At 44.8% G+C, this 25,453-nt stretch overlaps 1 protein-coding gene across 1 annotated transcript in view; it reads left to right on the top strand.

The window, feature by feature from the left end:
* Positions 1-25,453, top strand: part of DISP3 (dispatched RND transporter family member 3) — a 363,985-nt gene that overhangs the window by 108,161 nt on the left and 230,371 nt on the right. Inside the window, exon 3 of the mRNA XM_088457578.1 lies at positions 20,571-20,790. Coding sequence (XP_088313704.1) covers positions 20,571-20,790 — 220 coding nt within the window. The remainder of the gene's footprint in view (positions 1-20,570; positions 20,791-25,453) is intronic.

The raw sequence follows: 25,453 nt of genomic DNA, 5'->3' as shown, positions 1-25,453 counted from the left end.
ACCGTCACAGGACAATAACATGTAATAATAGCACTGTCACAGGACTATAACTTGTAATAATAGCACTGTTTCTGGACTATAACATTTAGTAATAATAGCACTGTCATGGGACTATAACAGGTAATAATAGCACTGTCACGGGACTATAACATGTAGTAATAGCACTCTCACGGGACTATAACATATAGAAATAATAGCGCTGTCATGGGACTATAACATGTAGTAATAATAGCAATGTCACGGGACTATAACATGTAGTAATAATAGCACTGTCACAGGACTGTAACATGTAATAATAGCACTGTCACGGAACTATAACATTTAGAAACAATAGCACTGCCATTGTACTATAACATGTAGTAATAATAGCACTGTCACGGGACCATAACATGTAATATTCGCACTGTGACGGGACTATAACATGTAATAATAGCACTGTCAAAGGACTATAACATGTAATAATAGCACTGTCATGGGACTATACCATGTAATAATAGCACTGTCACGGGACTATATCATGTAATAATAGCACTGTCACGGGACTATAACATGTAATAATAGCACTGTCACGGGACTATAACATGTAATAATAGCACTGTCACGGGACCATAACATGTAATATTCGCACTGTGACGGGACTATAACATGTAATAATAGCACTGTCAAAGGACTATAACATGTAATAATAGCACTGTCATGGGACTATAACATGTAATAATAGCACTGTCACGGGACTATATCATGTAATAATAGCACTGTCACGGGACTATAACATGTAATAATAGCACTGTCACGGGACTATAACATGTAATAATAGCACTGTCACGGGACTATAACATGTAATAATAGCACTGTCACAGGACTATAACATGTAATAATAGCACTGTCACAGGACTATAAGATGTAATAATAGCACTGTCACAGGACTATAATATGTAGTAATAATAGCACAGTCACAGGACTATAACATGTAATAATAGCACTGTCACAGGACTATAACATGTAATAATAGCACTGTCACAGGACTGTAACATGTAATAATAGCACTGTCACAGAACTATAACATGTAATAATAATAGCACTGTCACAGTACTATAACATGTAATAATAGCACTGTCACGGGACTATAACATGTAATAATAGCACTGTCACAGGACTATAACATGTAATAATAGCACTGTCACAGGACTATAACATGTAATAATAGCACTGTCACAGGACTATAATATGTAGTAATAATAGCACTGTCACAGGACTATAACATGTAATAATAGCACCGTCACAGGACTATAACATGTAATAATAGCACCGTCACAGGACTATAACATGTAATAATAGCACTGTCACAGGACAATAACATGTAATAATAGCACTGTCACTCGACTATAACATGTAATAATAGCACTGTCACGGGACTATAACATGTAATATTAGCACTGTCACAGGACTATAACATATAATAATAGCACTGTCACAGGACTATAAGATGTAATAATAGCACTGTCACAGGACTATAAGATGTAATAATAGCACTGTCACAGGACTATAACATGTAATATTAGCACTGTCACAGGACTATAACATGTAATAATAGCACTGTCACAGGTTGCTGGTAAACCCTACATGTGACCACTCCACCCTTTGCTGAGATATCGATAGCCATATGTTCCGTGTGAGTAGGTAAGTGACTTCACTATGAGCGCCCAACTAACGATACTGAATTAGAACCTCTATATACCCCTGCCTATACCTTCTAATATCCTGCCTATACCTTCTAATATCCTGCCGATACCTTCTAAGGATGACGCTAATTTGCGTACGCAGTCATACAGTAAATAAAGACTTCAGACCTGGGATCTGTGGTTCCAAAGCACAAAGTATTATTCAAGTAAAACTACAGTCAGTTACACGCTATTGATCCAGACACAATTAGGGGCAAAGGAATTATACAGACCCAAGTATAGTATACATACGCAGCGCTTCCGGACCAGATGTTAGGCATCAGCAAGAAACCCCTCGTCTATCAGCATTCAGCACGAAGACTAAAAACCCAGTGTTGGAGCACACATATTTATACCCCCCAGGATAGACAGAACAATAGAGACGTTTGTTGCTGATGCCATTGTTTCCCAAGGGGGATGCATCTGTTACAGAGCGTTTAACAAGCTGATTCAAATAGACCCAACCCAGCCTCTAACTACTGGGGGTCTCTGGATTCCCGCCACATGCAATCATCCTAACAGTTGTTCATATAATATACATTTTGTTGCTTGAAGTCTCTGCGGTCCATAAGTTGAGAATGCCTGATGCGATCTCCACACCGATGATACCGAAATACTGTGGAAAGAGTACGCATCAGTACAAAACCAAACACGGCTTACTTATCATGTATAAAACCTTAGTTACCAAATAATCTTTATTTCACAGCATTTATACTAAATGAACAAACTTAAATCTTACACCTTAAAGCTTATGGAACCTTGGCCCTCATTCAGAGCCACTCGCTATTTGCGGTCGTTCGTTCTAAAACAAGGGGTGGCTATTCAAATGATCCGTTCGCAAATTGCAGTCTGTTCACACCTCTAAGTCTGAACGAGCGAGCAAAACATACGCTCGTTTATTTGTTCAAAACGCCCCCTGGCCGCTCCCACCATACGTCATATCCGCTATTTATTAGATTAATCGAGTACATCGTACAGCGTATGAACTGCTCGCTATTCTTGTGGTTGGTTTTTTCAACCGCTATTTTGTGAGCAGTTCTGAGTTAAAAAAAAACAACTGACGTGGTCAATGACACTGCTGTATTAATTATGCACTCCCTTAAAACGCCCGTTTTGACCTTTAAGCACGCCTGCGTTCTGATCTCCACTCCCCGTTTACAAGCACCTTCCCCTGTTACCACCCACATACGCCTCATTCTGTCACTCAAAATAGCAGGCACTCGCTATATAGCGTACAAACGATTTTCGGCCGCACTGACAGGTTCGCGCATGCGTACTAAAAACCGTACGCATGCGCAGATGTGCGAACATCGCTCGGAACGAGCGTACGGCCGCTAGCGAGCGGCTCTGAATGAGGGCCCTTGTATGTGGATATGTAATGTGCGAGTATGTGGGGTTTGATATAAAGACACTAGTTAACTGGGGACAGATGCGTGCGCATTTAGCTACTAATCAGCATTTTCATATAGGAATTTATGCATTCGCTAATATGCGACTAGTTAACAGCGCAATTGTGCGTATTAATGTGTATATGAGAAATGATGAAAGATGCAATCGTATGGTGCTAATAGTAATATCGCTATATGTACTTAAATGTGAATTTATCTAAAATGGCACTTGGGCGGCCATTCGCAAAATGGCGTCTTGCGATCTCATTTCCAAGATGGCGTCTTGCGGCCAGTCGCAACATGGCGTCGCCGCGATTCAATTTTAAACTGATCTTGTCTCAGCCAATTATCCAGCTTCGACAACGGCTACCAGGATACAGCTACCAGGACACGGCTACCAGGACACGGCTAGCAAGACACGGCTACCAGGACACGGCTAGCAAGACACGGCTAGTAAATAACTGCCATTTTAAAAACTTCGTAAATAAACTCAGAGGTGTTTGTGTCTGATTTAGCAGAAGATGCTAATGCCTGACATAAAGACGCCCACTACCACTTTCTCATATCCGACCAAATGTCGCTCTTTTGCGTAAACATCGGTACCATGGACGCACATCGACCACTTATGCTGCATTTACACCAGGTCTGGCCAGCCGCAGGAGATAAGGGTGTTTCTCACACAGGGGGATCTTACTACATGTATCTATCTCACTTTACTCAATTACATTGTTTCAACTGAAATCTCAGGTGCACATTCTACAAATTACTGATTATATAGAAATGCTATAAAACTTTGCAATCAACAGAGGTTTTTAGCATAATCATGGCCAAGGTTATGGGCCTACCCACCATATCCAGGTAACCTCTGCAGGGTAGGTCCCTATTATACTAGAGTTCAAATCCAGAGCGCAGGACCCCCCCAAACTGGCATTTCTATATAATCAGTAATTTGGAGTTGTGCACCTGAGATTTGTCTGTCTCTGTGCCTGCAATTAGTCTCATCAGGTAGCACCTCCCATCATATATATATATAGTCAGGGTGTTCAGTCCAGGAACCTTTCCTATATACTCCATTTAATGTGCTTTATTGCACACCTGAGGGAAATGAGACGCCCTCAGTCTGGATTAGCACCCTTCCTTATTGGTGTAAAAGCATGTAGTATGGTAATGTATATGCACACTAGTAATAGGCACAATTCTAGGTAAGTCCTACAAGTTATATACTGTAGTGCAACTTTGGTTCATGTTTGGGGTGTGGGTCCCCCTGGATTGCGTTGGTTAATCTGTCTCAGGGCACCGCATATAACACATTTTCCTTTAGAACACATTTTAACCCTTCACTGTGTGTTTAATATATATGTACCTCAATTTTTTATTTTTATTTTTTATATCCAGCTGCAGCTGCTCCTGACTATCTCTTACACTGCACTTTTCTTACTATAGCGGTGCCCTGGGGCAGCTTAGCTGGGCTAGTTTGGGGGGTCCTGCACTCTGGATTTGAACTCCTGTACGTTAGGGACCTACCCTACAGAGGTTACCTGGATATGGTGGGTAGGCCCATAACCTTGGCCATGATTATGCCAGAAACCTCTATTTACTGCAAAATGTTATAGCATTTCTATATAATGAGTAATTTGGAGTTGTGCACCTGAGATCTGTCTCTGTGCCTGCAATTAGTCTCATCAGGTAGCACCTCCCATCATATATATATATATATATATATATATATATATATATAGTCAGGGTGTGCAGTCCAGGAATCTTTCCCATTGTTTCAACTGAGTTGCACAATATACATCACTATATATACATACAGACATAGTGATGTATACTTAAATCTCATGTGTAGTTATAACAAAATTTCCTGAGGGGAATATATCCACATGTATTTCATATTACATTTTTTATTTTATTTTATTTTTTATTCAATTTTTGCACCGTACACGAGCACTTATATTGCATCACTTGGAGGGATAATATAGTTTACTCTATTTCATTCTTATATTTTAGATTTGTACTTATTAATTATAATATTATATTTATATATATATATATATATATATATATTAATATTTTACAATTTATTTTTTATTCATAAGCATACTTATATTGCCAATAATTTACGCTCATCAGAAGTATGAATAATAAACTATTCTTTCATCTAATATATATATATATTTTTATTTTTATATATATATATATATATATATATAGTAGAAATATTGGGTGAGTAGCGCACTGGAGTGACTGTGTCTATAGCGGGCGCGCAGCTAATAACGAGATTGTCCAATTCTCTAACAAAGCAGCAGTAAAAGATTATACAGCGCTCACCCTTCTGCAAATATGGATAGTAAATACGTGGTGTGAAGTGCAACAAGAAAAAAAGAGGAAGATGATATCAATAAAATGTTCAATCGTATATTTACTTCTAGATTGGTTACATAACAGTGTTGTAAATAAAAATAAGTATGTTTTAATCTAAGTAAAAAATCATTATAAAAATTGTTCATTCGTTCATCAGCCACATCTGACCGTGTGTATGCACCATTAGACAGGAGGACTTGGAAAGCGAGCGCATGTTACTAGATGTATCTATCTCACTTTATTGAATTATATTGTTTCAACTGAGTTGCACAATAATATACTGTGAGAAACACAGAGCAGAATTGCGTACACAGGGCCTGATTCAGACCCGTACGCAATCACACAGCACTAGCGCATGCATCGCCTCTGGCGTGCACATGCGCGAGACCCGTCCTGTAATGGCAGCTACATCGCTACGGGTCTCGCTACAAGACGGGGCGGCTGACGATGATGAGTGACAGCTCGCCCCGTTTTGTAGGCGGGAAAGGGGGGGGTGACTGCACAAACGCAGGGGTTCCCTTAGGAACGCCTGGCGTTTGTGGGCGGCACTATTGACATCACTAGTGATGTCAGTAGTGGACTTCCTGCTCTATCAGGCCGCGGGAGCCGAGACCCTACCACAGGGTCTCCTCACAAGGCCGATGGTCACGATAATTGCATTGGACTCCAGCTGGTCACCCACAGCTTTGCAAGCGGGCTGGGGAAAAAAAAAACACACCCTGATTCAGAGCGAGCAGCTCTGAATCAGGCCCACAGTCTGTGAATCTACCAAGGGTGACTACGATTACCTGATTACAGACTACCAAGGGTGACTACGATTACCTGATTACAGACTACCAAGGGTGACTACGATTACCTGATTACAGACTACCAAGGGTGACTACGATTACCTGATTACAGACTACCAAGGGTGACTACGATTACCTGATTACAGACTGCCAAGGGTGACTGCGATTACCTGATTACAGACTGCCAAGGGTGACTGCGATTACCTGATTACAGACTACCAAGGGTGACTGCGATTACCTGATTACAGACTACCAAGGGTGACTACGATTACCTGATTACAGACTACCAAGGGTGACTACGATTACCTGATTACAGACTACCAAGGGTGACTACGATTACCTGATTACAGACTGCCAAGGGTGACTGCGATTACCTGATTACAGACTACCAAGGGTGACTGCGATTACCTGATTACAGACTGCCAAGGGTGACTGCGATTACCTGATTACAGACTACCAAGGGTGACTACGATTACCTGATTACAGACTGCCAAGGGTGACTACGATTACCTGATTACAGACTACCAAGGGTGACTACGATTACCTGATTACAGACTACCAAGGGTGACTACGATTACCTGATTACAGACTGCCAAGGGTGACTGCGATTACCTGATTACAGACTGCCAAGGGTGACTGCGATTACCTGATTACAGACTACCAAGGGTGACTGCGATTACCTGATTACAGACTACCAAGGGTGACTACGATTACCTGATTACAGACTACCAAGGGTGACTACGATTACCTAATTACAGACTACCAAGGGTGACTACGATTACCTGATTACAGACTGCCAAGGGTGACTGCGATTACCTGATTACAGACTACCTAGGGTGACTGCGATTACCTGATTACAGACTGCCAAGGGTGACTGCGATTACCTGATTACAGACTACCAAGGGTGACTACGATTACATGATTACAGACTGCCAAGGGTGACTACGATTACCTGATTACAGACTACCAAAGGTGACTACGATTACCTGATTACAGACTACCAAGGGTGACTACGATTACCTGATTACAGACTACCAAGGGTGACTACGATTACCTGATTACAGACTACCAAGGGTGACTGCGATTACCTGATTACAGACTGCCAAGGGTGACTGCGATTACCTGATTACAGACTACCAAGGGTGACTGCGATTACCTGATTACAGACTACCAAGGGTGACTACGATTACCTGATTACAGACTACCAAGGGTGACTACGATTACCTGATTACAGACTACCAAGGGTGACTACGATTACCTGATTACAGACTATGAAGGGTGACTACGATTACCTGATTACAGACTACCAAGGGTGACTACGATTACCTGATTACAGACTACCAAGGGTGACTACGATTACCTGATTACAGACTACCAAGGGTGACTACGATTAACTGATTACAGACTACCAAGGGTGACTGCGATTACCTGATTACAGACTACCAAGGGTGACTGCGATTACCTGATTACAGACTACCAAGGGTGACTACGATTACCTGATTACAGACTACCAAGAGTGACTACGATTACCTGTTTACAGACTACCAAGGGTGACTACGATTACCTGATTACAGACTATCAAGGGTGACTGCGATTACCTGATTACAGACTACCAAGGGTGACTACGATTACCTGTTTACAGACTACCAAGGGTGACTACGATTACCTGATTACAGACTATCAAGGGTGACTACGATTACCTGATTACAGACTGTCAAGGATGACTGCGATTATCTGATTATAGACCGCCAAGGGTGGCTACGATTACCTGATTACAGACTACCAAGGGTGACTGCGATTACCTGATTACAGACTACCAAGGGTGACTGCGATTACCTGATTACAGACTATGAAGGGTGACTACGATTACCTGATTACAGACTACCAAGGGTGACTACGATTACCTGATTATCTCAATGATTAACTCTAGTGTGCTGCCATTGACAACAGCTTATTTACAAGAAATACTTTATTTACAAAACTATACAAATATATTGTGAGACACAGAGTGTAATTACTTGTGTAGCCTGTCAATAACATATCAAAGGTGACCACCATTATCCGATTATAGCTTGCCGCTATTTATAATCGCCTGTTTACAGACTTATCTATTGGAATAATCATGCTAATTATGCAGATTATACTAAGGGGAGGATTTTAAATACTCCTTTTCTGGATATATCAGGAATGGGGAAAATAAACTGACCTATCATTATATAGGAGGATAAACACAATCCTGCAGTCCCCATGAATTAGGACATCTATGGGATTTGCACAAAAAAGGTTATTGTTAAAAATACCAATAATTAGAACTGACCTTGAAGATGTCAGTGTCTGAGACCTCATTATTGTTAGACAGTTCCTTCAATTCCTAATATTTTATCTCCAGCAACGGATACGGGGAGAGACCCCTCACTTACTGTATGTCTCCTAGTTGGTATGATACGGGGAGAGACTCCTCACTTACTGTATGTCTCCTGGTTGGTATGATACAGGGAGAGACCCCTCACTTACTGTATGTCTCTTAGTTGGTGTGATACGGGGAGAGACTCCTCACTTACTGTATGTCTCCTAGTGGGTATGATACGGGGAGAGAACCCCTCACTTACTGTATGTCTCCTAGTTGGTATGATACGGGGAGAGACTCCTCACTTACTGTATGTCTCTTAGTTGGTATGATACGGGGAGAGACCCCTCACTTACTGTATATCTCCTAGTTGGTGTGATACGGGGAGAGACTCCTCACTTACTGTATGTCTCCTAGTTGGTATGATACGGGGAGAGATTCCTCACTTACTGTATGTCTCCTAGTTAGTATGATACGGGGAGAGATTCCTCACTTACTGTATGTCTCCTAGTTAGTATGATACGGGGAGAGACTCCTCACTTACTGTATGTCTCCTAGTTGGTATGATACGGGGACAGACTCCTCACTTACTGTATGTCTCCTAGTTGGTATGATACGGGGAGAGATTCCTCACTTACTGTATGTCTCTTAGTTGGTGTGATACGGGGAGAGACTCCTCACTTACTGTATGTCTCCTAGTTGGTATGATACGGGGAGAGATTCCTCACTTACTGTATGTCTCCTAGTTAGTATGATACGGGGAGAGACTCCTCACTTACTGTATGTCTCCTAGTTAGTATGATACGGGGAGAGACTCCTCACTTACTGTATGTCTCCTAGTTGGTATGATACGGGGAGAGACTCCTCACTTACTGTATGTCTCCTGGTTGGTATGATACGGGGAGAGACCCCTCACTTACTGTATGTCTCTTAGTTGGTGTGATACGGGGAGAGACTCCTCACTTACTCTATGTCTCCTAGTTGGTATGATACGGGGAGAGAACCCCTCACTTACTGTATGTCTCCTAGTTGGTATGATATGGGGAGAGGCTCCTCACTTACTGTATGTCTCCTAGTTAGTATGATACGGGGAGAGACTCCTCACTTACTGTATGTCTCTTAGTTGGTATGATACGGGGAGAGACCCCTCACTTACTGTATGTCTCCTAGTTGGTATGATACGGGGAGAGATTCCTCACTTACTGTATGTCTCCTAGTTAGTATGATACGGGGAGAGACTCCTCACTTACTGTATGTCTCCTAGTTAGTATGATACGGGGAGAGACTCCTCACTTACTGTATGTCTCCTAGTTGGTATGATACGGGGAGAGATTCCTCACTTACTGTATGTCTCCTAGTTAGTATGATACGGGGAGAGACTCCTTACTTACTGTATGTCTCCTAGTTGGTATGATACGGGAGAGACCCCCTGACTTACTGTATGTCTCCTAGTTGGTGTGATACGGGGAGAGACTCCTTACTTACTGTATGTCTCCTAGTTGGTATGATACGGGGAGAGACCCCCTCACTTACTGTATGTCTCCTAGTTGGTGTGATACGGGGAGAGACCCCTCACTTACTGTATGTCTCCTAGTTGGTGTGATACGGGGAGAGACCCCTCACTTACTGTATGTCTCCTAGTTGGTATGATATGGGGAGAGGCTCCTCACTTACTGTATGTCTCCAAGTTAGTATGATACGGGGAGAGACTCCTCACTTACTGTATGTCTCCTGGTTGGTATGATACGGGGAGAGACTCCTCACTTACTGTATGTCCCTTGGTTGGTATGATACTGGGAGAGACCCCTCACTTACTGTATGTCTCCTAGTTGGTATGATACGGGGAGAGACTCCTCACTTACTGTATGTCTCCTAGTTGGTGTGATACGGGGAGAGACTCCTCACTTACTGTATGTCTCCTAGTTGGTGTGATAGGGGGAGAGACCCCTCACTTACTGTATGTCTCCTAGTTGGTATGATACGGGGAGAGACCCCTCACTTACTGTATGTCTCCTAGTTGGTGTGATACGGGGAGAGACCCCTCACTTACTGTATGTCTCCTAGTTGGTGTGATACGGGGAGAGACCCCTCACTTACTGTATGTCTCCTAGTTAGTAAGATACAGGGAGAGACCCCTCACTTACTGTATGTCTACTAGTTGGTATGATACGGGGAGAGACTCCTCTCTTACTGTATGTCTCCTAGTTGGTATGATACGGGGAGAGACTCCTCACTTACTGTATGTCTCCTTGTTGGTATGATACTGGGAGAGACCCCTCACTTACTGTATGTCTCCTAGTTGGTGTGATACAGGGAGAGACCCCTCACTTACTGTATGTCTCCTAGTTACTATGATACGGGGAGAGACCCCTCACTTACTGTATGTCTACTAGTTGGTATGATACGGGGAGAGACTCCTCACTTACTGTATGTCTACTAGTTGGTATGATACGGGGAGAGAACCCCTCACTTACTGTATGTCTCCTAGTTGGTATGATATGGGGAGAGGCTCCTCACTTACTGTATGTCTCCTAGTTGGTATGATACGGGGAGAGACTCCTCACTTACTGTATGTCTCCTAGTTGGTATGATACGGGGAGAGACTCCTCACTTACTGTATGTCTCCTAGTTGGTATGATACAGGGAGAGACTCCTCACTTACTGTTTGTCTCCTAGTTGATATGATACGGGGAGAGACTCCTCACTTACTGTATGTCTCCTGGTTGGTATGATACTGGGAGAGACTCCTCACTTACTGTATGTCTCCTAGTTGGTGTGATATGGGGAGAGAACCCCTCACTTACTGTATGTCTCCTAGTTGGTATGATACGGGGAGAGACTCCTCACTTACTGTATGTCTCCTAGTTAGTATGATACGGGGAGAGACTCTTCACTTACTGTATGTCTCCTAGTTGGTGTGATATGGGGAGAGACTCCTCACTTACTGTATGTCTCCTAGTTGGTATGATACGGGGAGAGACTCCTCACTTACTGTATGTCTCCTAGTTAGTATGATACGGGGAGAGACCCCTCACTTACTGTATGTCTCCTAGTTGGTATGATACGGGGAGAGGCTCCTCACTTACTGTATATCTCCTAGTTGGTGTGATATGGGGAGAGACTCCTCACTTACTGTATGTCTCCTAGTTAGTATGATACGGGGAGAGACTCCTCACTTACTGTATGTCAACTAGTTGGTATGATACGGGGAGAGACTCCTCACTTACTGTATGTCTCCTGGTTGGTATGATACTGGGAGAGACCCCTCACTTACTGTATGTCTCCTAGTTGGTGTGATATGGGGAGAGATTCCTCACTTACTGTATGTCTCCTAGTTGGTATGATACGGGGAGAGACTGCTCACTTACTGTATGTCTACTAGTTGGTATGATACGGGGAGAGGCTCCTCACTTACTGTATGTCTCCTAGTTGGTGTGATACGGGGAGAGACTCCTCACTTACTGTATGTCTCCTGGTTGGTATGATACTGGGAGAGACCCCTCACTTACTGTATGTCTCCTAGTTGGTGTGATATGGGGAGAGACCCCTCACTTACTGTATGTCTCCTAGTTGGTATGATACGGGGAGAGATTCCTCACTTACTGTATGTCTCCTAGTTAGTATGATACGGGGAGAGACTCCTCACTTACTGTATGTCTCCTAGTTAGTATGATACGGGGAGAGACTCCTCACTTACTGTATGTCTCCTAGTTGGTATGATACGGGGAGAGATTCCTCACTTACTGTATGTCTCCTAGTTAGTATGATACGGGGAGAGACTCCTTACTTACTGTATGTCTCCTAGTTGGTATGATACGGGAGAGACCCCCTGACTTACTGTATGTCTCCTAGTTGGTGTGATACGGGGAGAGACTCCTTACTTACTGTATGTCTCCTAGTTGGTATGATACGGGGAGAGACCCCCTCACTTACTGTATGTCTCCTAGTTGGTGTGATACGGGGAGAGACCCCTCACTTACTGTATGTCTCCTAGTTGGTGTGATACGGGGAGAGACCCCTCACTTACTGTATGTCTCCTAGTTGGTATGATACGGGGAGAGACTCCTCACTTACTGTATGTCTCCTAGTTGGTGTGATACGGGGAGAGACTCCTCACTTACTGTATGTCTCCTAGTTGGTGTGATACGGGGAGAGACCCCTCACTTACTGTATGTCTCCTAGTTGGTATGATACGGGGAGAGACCCCTCACTTACTGTATGTCTCCTAGTTGGTGTGATACGGGGAGAGACCCCTCACTTACTGTATGTCTCCTAGTTGGTGTGATACGGGGAGAGACCCCTCACTTACTGTATGTCTCCTAGTTAGTAAGATACAGGGAGAGACCCCTCACTTACTGTATGTCTACTAGTTGGTATGATACGGGGAGAGACTCCTCACTTACTGTATGTCTCCTAGTTGGTATGATACGGGGAGAGACTCCTCACTTACTGTATGTCTCCTTGTTGGTATGATACTGGGAGAGACCCCTCACTTACTGTATGTCTCCTAGTTGGTGTGATACAGGGAGAGACCCCTCACTTACTGTATGTCTCCTAGTTAGTATGATACGGGGAGAGACCCCTCACTTACTGTATGTCTACTAGTTGGTATGATACGGGGAGAGACTCCTCACTTACTGTATGTCTCCTAGTTGGTATGATACGGGGAGAGAACCCCTCACTTACTGTATGTCTCCTAGTTGGTATGATATGGGGAGAGGCTCCTCACTTACTGTATGTCTCCTAGTTGGTATGATACGGGGAGAGACTCCTCACTTACTGTATGTCTCCTAGTTGGTATGATACGGGGAGAGACTCCTCACTTACTGTATGTCTCCTAGTTGGTATGATACAGGGAGAGACTCCTCACTTAATGTTTGTCTCCTAGTTGATATGATACGGGGAGAGACTCCTCACTTACTGTATGTCTCCTGGTTGGTATGATACTGGGAGAGACTCCTCACTTACTGTATGTCTCCTAGTTGGTGTGATATGGGGAGAGAACCCCTCACTTACTGTATGTCTCCTAGTTGGTATGATACGGGGAGAGACTCCTCACTTACTGTATGTCTCCTAGTTAGTATGATACGGGGAGAGACTCTTCACTTACTGTATGTCTCCTAGTTGGTGTGATATGGGGAGAGACTCCTCACTTACTGTATGTCTTCTAGTTGGTATGATACGGGGAGAGACTCCTCACTTACTGTATGTCTCCTAGTTAGTATGATACGGGGAGAGACCCCTCACTTACTGTATGTCTCCTAGTTGGTATGATACGGGGAGAGGCTCCTCACTTACTGTATATCTCCTAGTTGGTGTGATATGGGGAGAGACTCCTCACTTACTGTATGTCTCCTAGTTAGTATGATACGGGGAGAGACTCCTCACTTACTGTATATCAACTAGTTGGTATGATACGGGGAGAGACTCCTCACTTACTGTATGTCTCCTGGTTGGTATGATACTGGGAGAGACCCCTCACTTACTGTATGTCTCCTAGTTGGTGTGATATGGGGAGAGATTTCTCACTTACTGTATGTCTCCTAGTTGGTATGATACGGGGAGAGACTGCTCACTTACTGTATGTCTACTAGTTGGTATGATACGGGGAGAGGCTCCTCACTTACTGTATGTCTCCTAGTTGGTGTGATACGGGGAGAGACTCCTCACTTACTGTATGTCTCCTGGTTGGTATGATACTGGGAGAGACCCCTCACTTACTGTATGTCTCCTAGTTGGTGTGATATGGGGAGAGACCCCTCACTTACTGTATGTCTCCTAGTTGGTATGATACGGGGAGAGACTCCTCACTTACTGTATGTCTCCTAGTTGGTATGATACGGGGAGAGACTCCTCACTTACTGTATGTCTCCTAGTTGGTATGATACGGGGAGAGACTCCTCACTTACTGTATGCCTCCTAGTTTGTATGATACGGGGAGAGGCTCCTCACTTACTGTATGTCTCCTAGTTGGTATGATACTGGGAGCGACCCCTCACTTACTGTATGTCTCCTAGTTGGTATGATACAGGGAGAGACCCCTCACTTACTGTATGTCTCCTAGTTGGTATGATACGGGGAGAGACTCCTCACTTACTGTATGTCTCCTAGTTGGTGTGATATGGGGAGAGGCTCCTCACTTACTGTATGTCTCCTAGTTGGTATGATACGGGGAGAGGCTCCTCACTTACTGTATGTCTCCTAGTTTGTATGATACGGGGAGAGGCTCCTCACTTACTGTATGTCTCCTGGTTGGTATGATACGGGGAGAGACCCCCTCACTTACTGTATGTCTCCTAGTTAGTATAATACGGGGAGAGGCTCCTCACTTACTGTATGTCTCCTAGTAGGTATGATACGGGGAGAGACCCCTCACTTACTGTATGTCTCCTGGTTGGTATGATACGGGGAGAGGCTCCTCACTTACTGTATGTCTCCTAGTAGGTATGATACGGGGAGAGACTCCTCACTTACTGTATGTCTCCTAGTAGGTATGATACGGGGAGAGACTCCTCACTTACTGTATGTCACCTAGTTTGTATGATACGGGGAGAGACTCCTCACTTACTGTATGTCTCCTAGTTGGTATGATACGGGGAGAGGCCCCTCACTTACTGTATGTCTCCTAGTTGGTATGATACGGGGAGAGACCCCTCACTTACTGTATGTCTCCTAGTTGGTATGATACAGGGAGAGACCCCTCACTTACTGTATGTCTCCTAGTTGGTATGATACGGGGAGAGGCTACTCACTTACTGTATGTCTCCTAGTTGGTGTGATATGGGGAGAGGCTACTCACTTACTGTATGTCTCCTAGTTGGTATGATACGGGGAGAGGCTCCTCATTTACTGTATGTCTCCTAGTTGGTATGATACTGGGAGAGGCTCCTCACTTACTGTATGTCTCCTGGTTGGTATGATACGGGGAGAGACCCCCTCACTTACTGTATGTCTCCTAGTTAGTATGATACGGGGAGAGGCTCCTCACTTACTGTATGTCTCCTAGTAGGTATGATATGGGGAGAGACCCCTCACTTACTGTATGTCTCCTGGTTGGTATGATACGGAGAGAGGCTCCTCACTTACTGTATGTCTCCTAGTTAGTATGATACGGGAGTGGCTCCTCAGTTACTGTATGTCTCCTGGTTGTTATGATATGGGGAGAGACCCCTCACTTACTGTATGTCTCCTAGTTGGTATGATACAGGGAGAGACTCCTCACTTACTGTATGTCTCCTGGTTGGTATGATACTGGGAGAGACTCCTCACTTACTGTATGTCTCCTAGTTGGTGTGATATGGGGAGAGAACCCCTCACTTACTGTATGTCTCCTAGTTGGTATGATATGGGGAGAGACTCCTCACTTACTGTATGTCTCCTAGTTAGTATGATACGGGGAGAGACTCTTCACTTACTGTATGTCTCCTAGTTGGTGTGATATGGGGAGAGACTCCTCAGTTACTGTATGTCTCCTAGTTGGTATGATACGGGGAGAGACTCCTCACTTACTGTATGTCTCCTAGTTAGTATGATACGGGGAGAGACCCCTCACTTACTGTATGTCTCCTAGTTGGTATGATACGGGGAGAGGCTCCTCACTTACTGTATATCTCCTAGTTGGTGTGATATGGGGAGAGACTCCTCACTTACTGTATGTCTCCTAGTTAGTATGATACGGGGAGAGACTCCTCACTTACTGTATGTCAACTAGTTGGTATGATACGGGGAGAGACTCCTCACTTACTGTGTGTCTCCTGGTTGGTATGATACTGGGAGAGACCCCTCACTTACTGTATGTCTCCTAGTTGGTGTGATATGGGGAGAGATTCCTCACTTACTGTATGTCTCCTAGTTGGTATGATACGGGGAGAGACTGCTCACTTACTGTATGTCTACTAGTTGGTATGATACGGGGAGAGGCTCCTCACTTACTGTATGTCTCCTAGTTGGTGTGATATGGGGAGAGACTCCTCACTTACTGTATGTCTCCTAGTTAGTATGATACAGGGAGAGACCCCTCACTTACTGTATGTCTCCTAGTTGGTATGATACGTGGAGAGACTCCTCACTTACTGTATGTCTACTAGTTGGTATGATACGGGGAGAGACTCCTCACTTACTGTATGTCTCCTGGTTGGTATGATACTGGGAGAGACCCCTCACTTACTGTATGTTTCCTAGTTGGTGTGATATGGGGAGAGACCCCTCACTTACTGTATGTCTCCTAGTTGGTATGATACGGGGAGAGACTCCTCACTTACTGTATGTCTCCTAGTTGGTATGATACGGGGAGAGACTCCTCACTTACTGTATGTCTCCTGGTTGGTATGATACGGGGAGAGACCCCCTCACTTACTTTATGTCTCCTAGTTGGTATGATACGGGGAGAGACCCCCTCACTTACTGTATGTCTCCTAGGTGGTATGATATGGGGAGAGACCCCCTCACTTACTGTATGTCTCCTAGTTGGTATGATACGGGGAAAGACTCCTCACTTACTGTATGTCTCCTATATGGTATGATACGGGGAGAGCCTCCTCACTTACTGTATGTCTCCTAGTTGGTATGATACGGGGAGAGGCTCCTCACTTACTGTATGTCTCCTAGTTGGTGTGATACGGGGAGAGACTCCTCACTTACTGTATGTCTCCTAGTTGGTATGATACGGGGAGAGACTCCACACTTACTGTATGTCTCCTAGTAGGTATGATACGGGGAGAGACTCCTCACTTACTGTATGTCTCCTAGTAGGTATGATACTGGGAGAGACTCCTCACTTACTGTATGTCTCCTAGTTGGTATGATATGGGGAGAGACTCCTCACTTACTGTATGTCTCCTAGTTGGTATAATATGGGGAGAGGCTCCTCACTTACTGTATGTCTCCTAGTTAGTATGATACGGGGAGAGGCTCCTCACTTACTGTATGTCTCCTAGTTAGTATGATACGGGGAGAAGCTCCTCACTTACTGTATGTCTCCTAGTTGGTATGATACGGGGAGAGACTCCTCACTTACTGTATGTCTCCTGGTTGGTATGATACGGGGAGAGGCTCCTCACTTACTGTATGTTCCCTAGTTTGTATGATATGGGGAGAGACACCTCACTTACTGTATGTCTACTAGTTGGTATGATATGGGGAGAGGCTCCTCACTTACTGTATGTCTCCTAGTTGGTATGATACGGGGAGAGACTCCTCACTTACTGTATGTCTCCTAGTAGGTATGATACGGGGAGAGACTCCTCACTTACTGTATGTCTCCTAGTAGGTATGATACGGGGAGAGACTCCTCACTTACTGTATGTCTCCTAGTTGGTATGATACGGGGAGAGACTCCTCACTTACTGTATGCCTCCTAGTTTGTATGATACGGGGAGAGGCTCCTCACTTACTGTATGTCTCCTAGTTGGTATGATACGGGGAGAGACCCCTCACTTACTGTATGTCTCCTAGTTGGTATGATACAGGGAGAGACCCCTCACTTACTGTATGTCTCCTAGTTGGTATGATACGGGGAGAGGCTCCTCACTTACTGTATGTCTCCTAGTTGGTGTGATATGGGGAGAGGCTCCTCACTTACTGTATGTCTCCTTGTTGGTATGATACGGGGAGAGGCTCCTCACTTACTGTATGTCTCCTAGTTTGTATGAGACGGGGAGAGGCTCCTCACTTACTGTATGTCTCCTGGTTGGTATGATACGGGGAGAGACCCCCTCACTTACTGTATGTCTCCTAGTTAGTATAATACGGGGAGAGGCTCCTCACTTACTGTATGTCTCCTAGTAGGTATGATACGGGGAGAGACCCCTCACTTACTGTATGTCTCCTGATTGGTATAATACGGGGAGAGGCTCCTCACTTACTGTATGTCTCCTAGTAGGTATGATACGGGGAGAGACTCCTCACTTACTGTATGTCTCCTAGTAGGTATGATACGGGGAGAGACTCCTCACTTACTGTATGTCACCTAGTTTGTATGATACGGGGAGAGACTCCTCACTTACTGTATGTCTCCTAGTTGGTGTGATATGGTGAGAGACTCCTCACTTACTGTATGTCTCCTAGTTGGTATGATACGGGGAGAGACTCCTCACTTACTGTATGTCACCTAGTTTGTATGATACGGGGAGAGACTCCTCACTTACTGTATGTCTCCTAGTTGGTATGATACGGGGAGAGGCTCCTCACTTACTGTATGTCTCCTAGTTGGTATGATACGGGGAGAGACCCCTCACTTACTGTATGTCTCCTAGTTGGTATGATACGGGGAGGGGCTACTCACTTACTGTTTGTCTCCTAGTTGGTGTGATATGGGGAGAGGCTCCTCACTTACTGTATGTCTCCTAGTTGGTATGATACGGGGAGAGGCTCCTCATTTACTGTATGTCTCCTAGTTGTTATGATACGGGGAGAGGCTCCTCACTTACTGTATGTCTCCTGGTTGGTATGATACGGGGAGAGACCCCCTCACTTACTGTATGTCTCCTAGTTAGTATGATACGGGGAGAGGCTCCTCACTTACTGTATGTCTCCTAGTAGGTATGATATGGCGAGAGACCCCTCACTTACTGTATGTCTCCTGGTTGGTATGATACGTGGAGAGGCTCCTCACTTACTGTATGTCTCCTAGTTAGTATGATACGGGAGTGGCTCCTCAGTTACTGTATGTCTCCTGGTTGTTTTGATATGGGGAGAGACCCCTCACTTACTGTATGTCTCCTAGTTGGTATGATACAGGGAGAGACTCCTCACTTACTGTATGTCTCCTAGTTGGTATGATACGGGGAGAGACTCCTCACTTACTGTATGTCTCCTAGTTGGTATGATACGGGGAGAGACTCCTCACTTACTGTATGTCTCCTAGTAGGTATGATATGGGGAGAAACCCCTCACTTACTGTATGTCTCCTGGTTGGTATGATACGGGGAGAGGCTCCTCACTTACTGTATGTCTCCTAGTAGGTATGATATGGGGAGAGACCCATCACTTACTGTATGTCTCCTGGTTGGTATGATACGGGGAGAGACTCCTCACTTACTGTATGTCTCCTAGTTGGTATGATATGGGGAGAGACTCCTCACTTACTGTATGTCTCCTGGTTGGTATGATACGGGGAGAGGCTCCTCACTTACTGTATGTCTCCTAGTTAGTATGATACGGGGAGAGACTCCTCACTTACTGTATGTCTCCTGGTTGGTATGATACGGGGAGAGGCTCCTCACTTACTGTATGTCTCCTGGTTGGTATGATATGGGGAGAGGCTCCTCACTTACTATATGTCTCCTGGTTGATATGATACGGGGAGAGGCTCCTCACTTACTGTATGTCTCCTGGTTGGTATGATACAGAATTTCTGAATAAACAATGAGTCACAGATTTTGTGGGATTTGCAACAATTCCTAAGTGAGTTTGTTATTCTCTTCTGTATATCGATTGTCAATATTAATAGTAATCCTCATGAATTATCCCCTATATTGGTTTATATTAATTTGACACGGAGGAATACAGTACGTTCATTTCAGCAAGCGGCCCAATTGAACATACATTGTCACTGTTTAAAACAGTATAACGTCTGTTTGATATGCAGACATCCCTGAACCTGAATATACAGCTTTATTTTCTGTTGACAGAGGTAGCATTGGGGGGGTCAATGAATTGAATGTAGATGTATCTATTGGAATAAATGTGATATGTCCCCAGTTCTACAGACACCCGACTTACATTTTTATTATCAATTATGAATATCATTTTATTTACTAAGAGATTAAACATACAGGAGACATACTGTGTAGCGGTTGCACAACTTTTATATATCTATTTTCTTTTGGATTAAAATTTTAGATTTTTATATGATTGCACATTAATCAAATTTGTATTTTGTGGACAACAATTTTATTTCAAACGTTAATAAAAGTTATATTTTGATATTGTGCACGTGCAGTAATGAACATTTTCCTTGTAGGTTCTCTGAAGCTCGCAATGACCCATCCCGAATTTTACTGGTACGTGGATGAGGGTCTTACCACAGAAAACCTGAAAAGTTCCCTCCTGCGGAGCGAGATCTTGTTTGGAGCCCCTCTCCCTAATTATTACTCCGTGGAGGATCGGTGGGAGGAGCAGCACAGAAAGTTTCAGAGTTTCGTCACCACCTATATAAACATCTTATCCAAAGAGTCTACAAGGTACATTAGTGTCGTTACTGTGTCGTCTATGTCTGCTTTCCAGTATCTCATGTTCTCTGTCATGTACAGTAATAAGTAGTTATAGTAATCATGTGTCATGCTATGACCTCCCCAATGTGCGGACATGTAACACACTGCGATCTCCCCAATATAGGGACATGTGTCATGCTATGACCTCCCCAATGTGCTGACATGTAACACACTGCGACCTCCCCAATATAGGGACATGTATCACGCTGTGACCTCCCCAATGTAGGGACATGTATCACACTGTGACCTCCCCAAAGTAGGGACATGTATCACACTGTGACCTCCCCAATGTAGGGACATGTATCACACTGTGACCTCCCCAATGTGCGGACATGTAGCACACTGTGACCTCCCCAATGTACGGACATGTAGCACACTGTGACCTCCCCAATATAGGGACATGTATCACGCTGTGACCTCCCCAATGTAGGGACATGTATCACACTGTGACCTCCCCAATGTAGGGACATGTATCACACTGTGACCTCCCCAATGTGCGGACATGTAGCACACTGTGACCTCCCCAATGTACGGACATGTAGCACACTGTGACCTCCCCAATATAGGGACATGTATCACGCTGTGACCTCCCCAATGTAGGGACATGTATCACACTGTGACCTCCCCAATGTAGGGACATGTATCACACTGTGACCTCCCCAATGTACGGACATGTAGCACACTGCGATCTCCCCAATATAGGGACATGTGTCATGCTATGACCTCCCCAATGTGCTGACATGTAACACACTGCGACCTCCCCAATATAGGGACATGTATCACGCTGTGACCTCCCCAATGTAGGGACATGTATCACACTGTGACCTCCCCAAAGTAGGGACATGTATCACACTGTGACCTCCCCAATGTAGGGACATGTATCACACTGTGACCTCCCCAATGTGCGGACATGTAGCACACTGTGACCTCCCCAATGTACGGACATGTAGCACACTGTGACCTCCCCAATATAGGGACATGTATCACGCTGTGACCTCCCCAATGTAGGGACATGTATCACACTGTGACCTCCCCAATGTAGGGACATGTATCACACTGTGACCTCCCCAATGTGCGGACATATAGCACACTGTGACCTCCCCAATGTACGGACATGTAGCACACTGTGACCTCCCCAATATAGGGACATGTATCACGCTGTGACCTCCCCAATGTAGGGACATGTATCACACTGTGACCTCCCCAATGTAGGGACATGTATCACACTGTGACCTCCCCAATGTAGGGAAATGTATCACACTGTGACCTCCCCAATGTAGGGACATATAACACACTATGACCTCCCCAATGTAGTGACATGTATCACACTGCGACCTCCCCAATGTAGGGACATGTATCACACTATGACCTCCCCAATGTAGGGACATGTATCACAGTGTGACCTCCCCAATGTAGGGACATTTATCATGTTGTGACCTCCCCAATGTGGGAACATGTATCACACTGTGACCTCCCCAATGTAGGGACATGTATCACACTGTGACCTCCCCAATGTAGGGAAATGTATCACACTGTGACCTCCCCAATGTAGGGACATATAACACACTATGACCTCCCCAATGTAGTGACATGTATCACACTGCGACCTCCCCAATGTAGGGACATGTATCACACTATGACCTCCCCAATGTAGGGACATGTATCACAGTGTGACCTCCCCAATGTAGGGACATTTATCATGTTGTGACCTCCCCAATGTGGGAACATGTATCACACTGTGACCTCCCCAATGTAGGGACATGTATCACACTGTGACCTCCCCAATGTAGGGACATGTAACACACTGTGACCTCCCCAATGTAGGGACATGTATCACACTATGACCTTCCCAATGTAGGGACATGTATCACACTGTGATCTCCCCAATGTAGGGACATGTATCACACTGTGACCTCCCCTATGTGGGGACATGTATCACAATGTGATCTCCCCAATGTAGGGAGATGTATCTCACTGTGACCTCCCCAATGTAGGGACATGTATCACGCTTTGACCTCTCCTATGTAGAGTCATGTATCACACTGTGACCTCCCCAATGTAGGGACATTTATCACACTATGACCTCCCCAATGTAGTGACATGTAAGACACTGTGACCTCCCCAATGTAGGGACATGTAACACACTGTGACCTCCCCAATGTAGGGACATGTATCACGCTGTGACCTCCCCTATGTGCGGACATGTAACACACTGTGACTTCCTCTATGTAGGGTCATGTATCACACTGTGACTTCCCCAATGTAGGGACATGTAACACACTGTGAACTCCCCAATGTAGGGACATGTATCACACTGTGACCTCCCCAATATAGCGACATGTAACACACTGTGACCTCCCCAATGTAGGGACATGTATTACGCTGTGACCTCCCCAATGTAGGGACATGTATCACGCTGTGACCTCCCCAATGTAGGGACATGTATCACACTGTGACCTCCCCAATGTAATGACATGTATCACACTGTGACCTCCCCAATGTGCGGACATGTATCACACTGTGACCTCCCCAATGTAGGAACATGTATCACACTGTGACCTCCCCAATGTAGTGACATGTAACACACTGTGACCTCCCCAATATAGGGACATGTAACAAACTGTCACGTCCCCAATGTAGGGACATGTATCACACTGTGACCTCCCCAATGTAGTGACATGTAACACACTGTGACCTCCCCAATGTAGGGACATGTATCACACTGTGACCTCCCCAATATAGGGACAAGTAACACACTGTGACCTCCCCAATGTGGGGACATGTATCACACTGTGACCTCCCCAATGTAGGGACATGTATCACACTGTGACCTCCCCAATGTAGTGACATGTATCACACTGTGATCTCCCCAATGTAGGGACATATAACACACTGTGACCTCCCCAATGTAGGGACATTTATCACACTGTGACCTCCCCAATATAGGGACATGTAACACACTGTGACCTCCCCAATGTAGTGACATTTATCACACTGTGACCTCCCCAATCTATGGACATGTATCACATTGTGACCTCCCCAATGTAGGGACATGTATAACACTGTGACCTCCCCAATGTATGGACATGTATCACATTGTGACCTCCCCAATGTAGGGACATGTATAACACTGTGACCTCCCCAATGTAGTGACATGTAACACACTATGGGCCTGATTCAGACCCACTCGCGAGCGGCTGTCCGCTCGCAAGTGGGTCGATGTTATGGACTGAGCATGCGCACGACGGAGGGAGCTCCGTCGTGCGCATGCGCCAGACGCGACGAGCGAAGGAAAGTCCTTCGCTCGTTGTGTCCGATCAAAGGGGGAGTGCTGTCAATGTTGATTGACAGCACGCCCCCTTTGGTGGGCGTGCCGGGGGCGTGCCTCCCTGACGGGGGCGTTCCCGCGGGAACGCCTCCCGTCAGAAGCCGGCCCACTGACATCACTAGTGATGTCAGTGGGAGTGATTTTGGCTCTGATAGAGCCAAAATCACTCCGGAGCTTGCGGTTGAAAACCTCAACCGCAGGCTCCGGCTCGCAATTTCGATGGTCGCGATGGTCTCGACCATCGCGGCCATCACAATGCACGCTCGTATAGCCTGTGGGTGGTGACCAACAGCTATACGAGCGTCCAGGAGGACGCTCCATGAAAATGGAGCCCGGCCCTCATTCAGAGACCTCCCCAATATAGGGACATGTAACACACTGTGACCTTCCCAATGTAGTGACATGTAACACACTGTGACCTCCCCAATGTAGTGACATTTATCACACTGTGACCTCCCCAATGTAGGGACATGTATCACATTGTGACCTCCCCAATGAAGGGACATGTATCACACTGTGACCTCCCCAATGTAGTGACATGTAACACACTGTCACCTACCCAATATAGGGACAGGTAACACACTGTGACCTCCCCAATGTAGGGACATGTAACACACTGTGACCTCCCCAATCTACTTACTAGAAGTATGGGAAACGCGATCTGCTTACGATAAGTATGGGAAATGCGATCTGCTTACTATAAGTATGGGAAACGCGATCTCCTTACTATAAGTATGGGAAATGCGATCTGCTTACTATAAGTATGGGAAATGTGATCTCCTTACTATAAATATGGGAAATGCGATCTCCTTACTATAAGTATGGGAAATGTGATCTCCTTACTATAAGTATGGGAAATGCGATCTCCTTACTATAAGTATGGGAAATGCGATCTCCTTACTATAAGTATGGGAAATGCGATCTCCTTACTATAAGTATGGGAAATGCCATCTCCTTACTATAAGTATGGGAAATGCCATCTCCTTACTATAAGTATGGGAAATGCCATCTCCTTACTAGAAGTATGGGAAATGCGATCTCCTTACTATAAATATGGGAAATGCGATCTCCTTACTATAAGTATGGGAAATGCGATCTCCTTACTATAAATATGGGAAATGCGATCTCCGTACTATAAGTATGGGAAATGTGATCTCCTTACGATAAGTATGGGAAATGCGATCTCCTTACTATAAGTATGGGAAATACGATCTCCGTACTATAAGTATGGGAAATGCCACTTCCTTACTATAAGTATGGGAAATGCCATATCCTTACTGTAAGTATGGGAAATGCGATCTCCTT

The sequence above is a fragment of the Taudactylus pleione genome, unplaced genomic scaffold (genome assembly GCF_031769625.1).
Source record: "Taudactylus pleione unplaced genomic scaffold, aTauple2 ptg000770l, whole genome shotgun sequence".
Lineage (NCBI taxonomy): Eukaryota > Metazoa > Chordata > Amphibia > Anura > Myobatrachidae > Taudactylus > Taudactylus pleione.
Note: the sequence above shows the minus strand (reverse complement) of the source record. Positions and strands in the feature narration are given on the sequence as shown.